Raw genomic sequence first — 7,598 nt, forward strand, 5'->3', positions numbered from 1 at the left:
GAGGATCCCCCAAGGCTGAGGCCTTTGATGGTGTGCGCCATCTAAACACGAAACGCAGCATATACATGAGCACACGGACACACTACTACGATACATCACACCCATACATAAACGCGAAAATTTCATACTAACTATACTCTTATTTTAAACCTCTAATCCCAATTTAGAGGGTTTCACAGTAATTCTACATGTCATCGAATCCTAGGAAACTCAGTTTCATGTGAGTACAAGTTGTAGAACTTTTATACGAAGCACAAGTATGACGGAGTGACAGTTCGCGTCTACAAGGTTATGTGTGATCGATTATATGAATTTTGTAGTTTTTACTCATTTTTGGTATAAAATCGGAGTTTCCTGGGATCATTAATGCATACACTGTAATTGTACGCAAGCATTTTTGATTCCATGAATTTAATACGACGAAAGGTTATAACTACGAAAATGGTAATTCTGTCGGTAATACAGACATACTACGGGATCCTCTTAAACAGTTGGAACGTACAAATATCTCTGGAGACGTACAATGTCTCGAGAGTATTGAAAATGACGACATCCATAGGATATCGTGTGCTGTCTGGGATGGATTTGAAATAGCCGCGTCATGGAGCCAAAATGGCGGACGATTGCGGTACTTTATATATCTAGTGACTTTAGGCTAGGGTAATCGCATCGTTGCGAGTGCGAGCCAAATGTCGAGCATGGCTGAAACTGAAACGTCCCTCGAGATACCAACCTCGTACACTCCGTGGCTCGTGCGTGTATTTGCGATTACATATGTAGACTCGTGGTAAAATTTGGCGGCGAGTTTTTCTCGGCTCTGCGCGTTTCGTTTAAAAAAAAAAAGTCCAGGAGACGCACAAGACGCACGTTTATCCCACGTTACATTGCCGAGCGCGAGCAAGCGCGAGGTAAGTGCTCTCGAGATACGTCTGCTCTGCGCGGAGAGCTTATGTCACTCGGGTCCCGATTCTTGTGCAGCTTTGCCCTCCCGGAGTGAGGCACCTCGGCCGACCGCGAACGTTTTCTCATCTCTCTCCGAGGTGTCCGATGTGAATTCGACCCACCAGGATGGCGGGGGTGTTCGACATCGAGCTGCACGACGGGGATGCCGCGAACCAGGACGAGTCGGATGACGACGTGATCGAGAATAGAGAGGTAGAGTGCAGATCTTCGCTTGATTCTCGAATCACTCGCGTGGGAAACGTATGCAAAAATTCTGCTCTTGCAAGAAAGCTGCGAGTTGATTGGCCAAAAATCGTGCGAATAGTCAATCACCCTGCAAGAGCAAATATTTTTCGCATATGCTTCTTTTGCGAATGATTCGAGAATCGATCCCAGGAGCTCGATTTTTGAATTCATTCGAGAGAGAAACGTGCGAAAATTTTGCTCTTACAAGAAAGTTGCGAACTGCTTGGCTAAAAGTTGTAGCCAATTACCCTAAAACTTTTCTACAAGAGCAAATTTTTTCGCATGCGTTTCTTTTGTGAATGATTCAAGAATCTAACCCTAGATCCCCGACGATGACACACGAGTTGCTCTCCCACCGGTGCAACAAGATTTTAACTAAATCTCGTGTTCGCAGGAGGAATACAATCACGCCGCGACCGTGAGCGCAATACTAGAGTAAGCACTTTGGGTTACCTCGGAGAAATCTCTCCATTTTTGTTCGTCAAGCGTTAGAGCGCAGAAATGTCTTTTTTTCTTTTAGATCCGAGAACCTGGAGAGAGTCCAGCTGTCCGAGCAGAATGTTAATCCAGGTCAGGAGAAGGCTGGTCCGCAGGACTTCGAGTTGTGCAAGATTTTGGGCGAGGGTGGCTACGGAAAGGTCTTCCAAGTCAGAAAGGTCACTGGAAAGGACAAGGGCAGTATCTTCGCCATGAAAGTGCTTCGCAAGGCGTCCATCATACGGAACCAGAAGGATACCGCTCATACCAAGGCCGAGAGGAATATCCTGGAGGCAGTGAAACATCCGTTTATCGTGAACCTCATGTACGCGTTCCAAACTGGCGGCAAGCTGTATCTGATCTTGGAGTATCTGTGCGGCGGGGAGCTCTTCACGTACCTCGATCGAGAGGGCATCTTCCTGGAAGATACGGCCTGCTTTTACCTATCGGAGATCATACTGGCGTTGCAGCACCTTCACAATCAGGGGATTATATATAGAGACTTGAAGCCGGAAAATATCCTGCTGGACGCCGAGGGTCACGTCAAGCTGACGGACTTTGGTCTCTGCAAGGAGCACATACAGGAGGGCACGGTGACACATACGTTCTGCGGAACGATAGAGTACATGGCGCCGGAGATTCTGACCAGGAGCGGTCACGGTAAAGCTGTGGATTGGTGGAGCTTGGGCGCTTTGATGTTCGACATGCTTACAGGAATGCCGCCGTTCACCGGTGACGACAGGAGGAAAACCATCGAGAAGATCCTGCGGGGCAAGCTGAGTCTTCCGCAATACCTGACGCCGGATGCCCGGGACCTCATCCGAAAGCTGCTGAAGAGGCAGGTCGTTCAGAGACTGGGCTCCGGCCCAGAGGACGCCGAGCAGATCAAGAACCACAATTTCTTCAAGCACATCAATTGGCAGGACGTGATCGCCCGGAAGCTGGATCCGCCGTTCAAGCCGTCCTTGAAGAGCGCCGACGACACGTCGCAGTTCGACGAGCAATTCACAGCGACCGTGCCGGTAGACTCGCCGGTCGAGAGTACCCTCAGTGAATCTGCGAACATGATATTTCAGGGTTTCACCTATGTGGCGCCGAGCGTTCTGGAGGAGATGTACGCGCAGCCGAGAGTCGTTAACGCCAGAAGCCCGCGCAGAGGACTGTTGAACAACACGGGTTTCGGCGCGGCAGCGAGCCTACACGGCTTCTCCTCGCCCAGAACGATGGACGTGCACCTGCGCCCGTCATTAGACCTCCAACAGCAACATAGGCAACACATGATGGGACCCAACAGCGTGGAGGACACCGAAATGGTCGACCTTGGCCAGTTACCAAACCGCTTATAGTGCCGCGACCCGTTGCACACGGACTATTAGCTTTTCGATACAAACTAGAAAACGAAAGGAACATAGCCCAATAAACCTGCTTGTTTCGCCGAATCGTTTCTTCGCATTCGTGCGCGACGACAAGCAGATATATTTAGCAAATTCAATATTACGTATAGCAAGAAGTAAGCACAGTGAGTTTGGTCAGCCTCCTTGACGTTGCGGTATTGCCTGCACATCCGTAACGCAACTTTTTTTTTAGAGCTCTAGCGATTTCAAGACGGCCAAACATTCGTTTGCAATGCGAGGGAGCGAATAGTGTATGTCTTTTCGCCATGTAAATACGTGTGGATAATTGAAAGCAAGTACATTCTTAACGAAATATTTAACGAGCAGAATGCAGTTCAAATCTAAAGATATCGCACTAGTAACACAGATATCGCAATCATATCGCTGATTGTAATGTAGTTGACTAGCGTTAGGCTGCTTCTAACAGTACACATTGATTCATACAAGGTGACGAATGCTTTAGAGAGACGTCTAAAGTCGAGAGAGAATGCCACGAAGAAAAATACTTTTCCTTCCTTTTTTTCTCGTTTCAAAATCTTCGCACGATCGAGTATTTTTGCTTCCGGGCCGCAATTTTTCCTGCAATAGTTTTTCGTTTCCGGTGCTTTGGAAAATTGCGACTGGTTCATTTCTAGTAAGTACCTTATCTCGGGCGGGTTGGAATAAATTTCTTTTTTGTTTGCCACGAAACTGATATCGAAACACATGGGAGACACGCTCTATCTCTAACACTTCATCATAAAAATTCTACATTCCGGTATCTTGAATTCGCACTTATATGAGATAGAACGTCGGGAATTAGATGCAAGTAAAAATGAGCAGGTTCACGATTGTTTTATTCTGTTGTTAGTATTAAACATTGGTTTTCTCTATTGAATATATAATTTATTTAACTACATTAGAAGTCTGTCCCGATAGAGTCGGAAGGGAAAACAGAAACTCTCCATTGTTCCATATACATAAGAATAAGGTCCTAGTGATTCTATTTAGCGCAACGGCATGTTGCATTTTAAGAAATGGCATTTCTCCGATAGAGTTAATTACGATTGCTATTTAGTATAAAAAAGATTTTGGAATGTTTCAATCATATTATGAATGTATTCTCCTTTTAACTATATATATGTATGTATGTGTATATTTATATACACGCATGTACGTATAACATACGTATGAGACACGAGTCTTGTTGCTAATTATAATCAAATAATGGATTAATTGTACATATAGCTGCCAATCCGATTACTTCCCAAAATTCTAGCATTGTATCACATTGAAAGTGTAATCCGTTCGCAAGAGGAATAATCACGCAGATTTCAAAGTGCCCAAGTGTTCAAAGCCATCTAACGTGGCTAGTATTACGTATACAATACATTCGTACATTATATATATACATATAGATATATATACACATGTATATATATTTAAAATATATATGCAAGAACCGGATTGTTACTAGCCGTGTTAGAAATGAAATAGAGTGAGAGAAACTTGTACCAACTGTGACGCATTTGAAGAATGCGTGCCGTACAAAAAAAATAAAATCTGAATAACATTTGTAATAAATACGTACATTGCCAATGGTCCCATGTATCATCTTTGCGAAAGATATATACATTGCATTAAATATATATATATTAAATATGTACACTCGTGCATGTGTGTATTTTTGTATGTACATATGTACAATCTTGTATGTACATATATACACACATACACACACACGCGCGACTATAAAAATACCAATAATATATTAACGCGCTTCATTGATTTGTAAAGTGCATGCTATTATAATAAAACTTATATACGGCAAATTAATGTTTGTATTACAAATTGTTATTAGAAATGTTTCATTGTCATTGAATAAATTACTGTATATATATCGTTGATTTATATCCGCGATAATTTTCGCGTCTTGAAAAGGTATGATGTAAGATTAAATTGCAAAATGCAATCTTTTCAGCAATAAGCGGTTCTTTTTATTATTAATAATTTTATAAGTGATACATCCATATTTTACAAGTGTCCTCGAAGTTATTATTTAACGGTGCTTCTGCATTTTACCATGTCTCGAATCGTCCTTATCTTTAACTTTTCTTTTTCTATTATAACGATCCTTATCTTTAGCATCGCCATTCGTCTCCTTACAAGTGTACTTGTGCTTGTCACAATTCTGTCTTCTTTTATGCTTGTAAGTCTTATGAACAAGTTTCTCTTTAGAGTCGACTTTTTTCCTCTTCTTTCTAGTTTTCTTGGAATGAGAATCTTTCGAGTCAATGCTGCTGCTACTGGAGCTACTATCACTATCGCTACTGCTGGTATCACTGCTGTTGCTGCTAGATTTTCTGCTCCTCTTCTTTTTCAATTTTCTCTTTTCCTTTTTATGATTTTTCCTTTCTAGTAACTGTAATTTCCTGTAAATATAGGAGCAATCGTCAAACCTCTCGTATCCTTTATCAATAGCAAGAGAACACATATTATGAAGCTAAATTAACTTACAATAATAATCTTTTCTTCTCCTTTTTTGTTAAAGACTTTATAAATGACAGTTCGGACTGCTCCTCGTCTTCCGAGACAATTAGATGCTCGTGTCCCGGAACTCGTAAATGTTGTTGTGCATCCAACGCAGATCTACGATACAAAAACAGGCTAAAGTTCACTTACATCAAGATTAATTTATTTCTTAGTTGACATTAATCACTTAATTAAAAACGTATGTAAACCTACTATAAAATACGCACATACGTACACACATGTATACAGTGGTGGGCGGAATGGTTGCAATCTTTTTTTTTTTTAAATAAGTTTAGGAACGTGCATTCAGGTTTACGTTCCAAAACCTCTTTTCTGAGGAAAAGTTTACTCTAGAGATAGACCGGAAACATTTAAAATGGTTTTGGAATGGCCATCGAGTACAATTATCCCTCGAAGGAGATTTTGAAGCCTGAAAAAGTGTTGCAACCATTCTGTGACATGAAGGTAACATGTATACCCACTTTTTCAGGGCCAAGCCATCTTCTCGCATCTGCTGCACGAGCGTCATAGTGTCCGGGGCTGGTGGCATCTGCGAATTATTATTCGCCATCACGACGCTCATCGCTTGACTGTACAAAGGACATTCCTTATCTAAAAACATTATTAATTAATATTACAAATTAATATTTACATACATTTAATATGTACTACCTTACAACATTAATCTTTTGGGCTACCTGTGTTTATGTGCCCCCATTTGTGACACTTGATACACCGTACGTTCCTCACTTGTATGCCGAAAGGCTGATCTCGAATCTCGCTGTCCCCCTTACAGTAGCTCTCCCTTGGGGCGTTGTACTTGCGCTGCCACTCAAACTTGTACTCAGGCTCGTTGTCTTCCTTCTCCCGTTCTTTCTTCGCCCCAGGGGGCGGTTCGTACATGAAGTTGACGCTGAGCTTATCCTTGCTCTCTTTGCTGAGCAACGCCCTGGGGAGAAACTTTGCGTTAGGAAACGAAACGCAGCTCGTTACGTTCGAAAGCTTAAAGCTACTTGCTTGTTATTGTGAAGGTCCTGCTCCTTCTCGTACTGCACTCGCAGTTCCTCCTGCTTCTTCTTGTAAGCCTCCGCTTGCTGCTCCGCCATCCATACCTGATGCAGAAACGCGCGTTTGAATGATGGAAGTGTACAAGTTTACGGGATACGCGACGAGAGAATCAAAATTAAGTCCGTTGTCGTAAGAGAGAGAGAGAGGTTAGGTCACACATTCATACCCGCTTCAGATTATCCCGCGACGCTGGATGGAAGAACTTTTTGCACATGTAATTGTTAAATCCCTTCCCCATCTTGACGAACTCGTCCTCGCAATCTCAGAGCAGTCTCAATTTTACAAAAATAATCGCGACGCGAGAATCGTACATACAACGTAATTATGCGCCGTTCGTCACCGTCGGTCATCGGCTATCGCGGATTTTTCTTTCCTTGGGTTGCGAGCGCCGTTCACGCATTATTTTAAAAGGCAATGAGCAACATGGCGCAACGGCCAATCGCATTCGTTTCCGCATTTTTTCGACTTGCATCACATGTGGTTCACGCGATCCAAGAAACGCGTTCAAGTTCTAGTTCCGAGAAATGCGTAACCAATCAACTTGCCTCTTTTTTTTTCGGAACTAGAACAACACATTTCTAAACTAGAATTGGAACGCGCAGTACTTGGATCGTGGACACAAGGCTTAATGTTAAGGCCTTCACACATAAAATTCCGTAAGGACGTAAAACGTAAGCATAAGAAAATCGACCAATCACAGTCGAGAACGTAAGGCAATGACGCAAGCAGTAGCAAATCCAACCTGTTGATTTTCTTACACTTACGTTTTACGTCCTTACGGAATTTTATGTGTGAAGGCCTTTACGAAGTATTCTTCTTCTCTTTTCTTTCAGTAAAGATAGAAAGAGAAGAACGCGCCGAAGCGTTTGCAGCGGCAGTTTGACCATAGTAGGAAATATCTGGACGGAGCGTAAAGTACTTTTAACGGGTGCATCCAAAAGCACGACCGCTCACTGAGCG

The 7,598-nt window shown here is 42.8% G+C and overlaps 2 protein-coding genes across 2 annotated transcripts; one reads left to right on the forward strand and one right to left on the reverse strand.

Moving 5' to 3' along the window:
• The first annotated feature begins 702 nt into the window (after nucleotides 1-702).
• On the forward strand, nucleotides 703-4,742 carry LOC105557987 (ribosomal protein S6 kinase beta-1). The gene is made up of 4 exons (XM_012005445.1): nucleotides 703-908; nucleotides 979-1,155; nucleotides 1,583-1,623; nucleotides 1,709-4,742. The coding sequence occupies exons 2-4, from the start codon at nucleotides 1,069-1,071 to the stop codon at nucleotides 3,009-3,011; spliced, it is 1,431 nt and encodes a 476-aa protein (XP_011860835.1). The 5' UTR covers nucleotides 703-908; nucleotides 979-1,068; the 3' UTR covers nucleotides 3,012-4,742.
• A 270-nt stretch (nucleotides 4,743-5,012) lies between these two features.
• On the reverse strand, nucleotides 5,013-7,021 carry LOC105557988 (corepressor interacting with RBPJ 1). The gene is made up of 6 exons (XM_012005446.1): nucleotides 6,805-7,021; nucleotides 6,588-6,682; nucleotides 6,269-6,519; nucleotides 6,053-6,182; nucleotides 5,556-5,687; nucleotides 5,013-5,470 (listed from the first exon to the last, which is right to left on the reverse strand). Exons 1-6 carry the CDS (start codon nucleotides 6,874-6,876, stop codon nucleotides 5,098-5,100), a joined length of 1,053 nt encoding a protein of 350 aa, XP_011860836.1. The 5' UTR covers nucleotides 6,877-7,021; the 3' UTR covers nucleotides 5,013-5,097.
• Between the last annotated feature and the right edge of the window lie 577 nt (nucleotides 7,022-7,598).

Source organism: Vollenhovia emeryi, unplaced genomic scaffold, assembly GCF_000949405.1.
Source record: "Vollenhovia emeryi isolate VEMERY1.0 unplaced genomic scaffold, V.emery_V1.0 DF939395.1, whole genome shotgun sequence".
NCBI classification, from domain to species: Eukaryota; Metazoa; Arthropoda; class Insecta; order Hymenoptera; family Formicidae; genus Vollenhovia; species Vollenhovia emeryi.

Coding starts and splice junctions, on each gene's coding strand:
- LOC105557987 (XM_012005445.1), top strand. CDS start 1,069: ATGGCGGGGGTGTTCGACATCGAGCTGCACGACGGGGATGCCGCGAAC. Junction 1,156..1,582: donor ACGTGATCGAGAATAGAGAG/GTAGAGTGCAGA, acceptor TCGTGTTCGCAG/GAGGAATACAATCACGCCGC. Junction 1,624..1,708: donor ACCGTGAGCGCAATACTAGA/GTAAGCACTTTG, acceptor TTTTTCTTTTAG/ATCCGAGAACCTGGAGAGAG.
- LOC105557988 (XM_012005446.1), bottom strand. CDS start 6,876: ATGGGGAAGGGATTTAACAATTACATGTGCAAAAAGTTCTTCCATCCA. Junction 6,683..6,804: donor CGCGGGATAATCTGAAGCGG/GTATGAATGTGT, acceptor TTTCTGCATCAG/GTATGGATGGCGGAGCAGCA. Junction 5,688..6,052: donor GATGGCTTGGCCCTGAAAAA/GTGGGTATACAT, acceptor TTTGTATCGTAG/ATCTGCGTTGGATGCACAAC.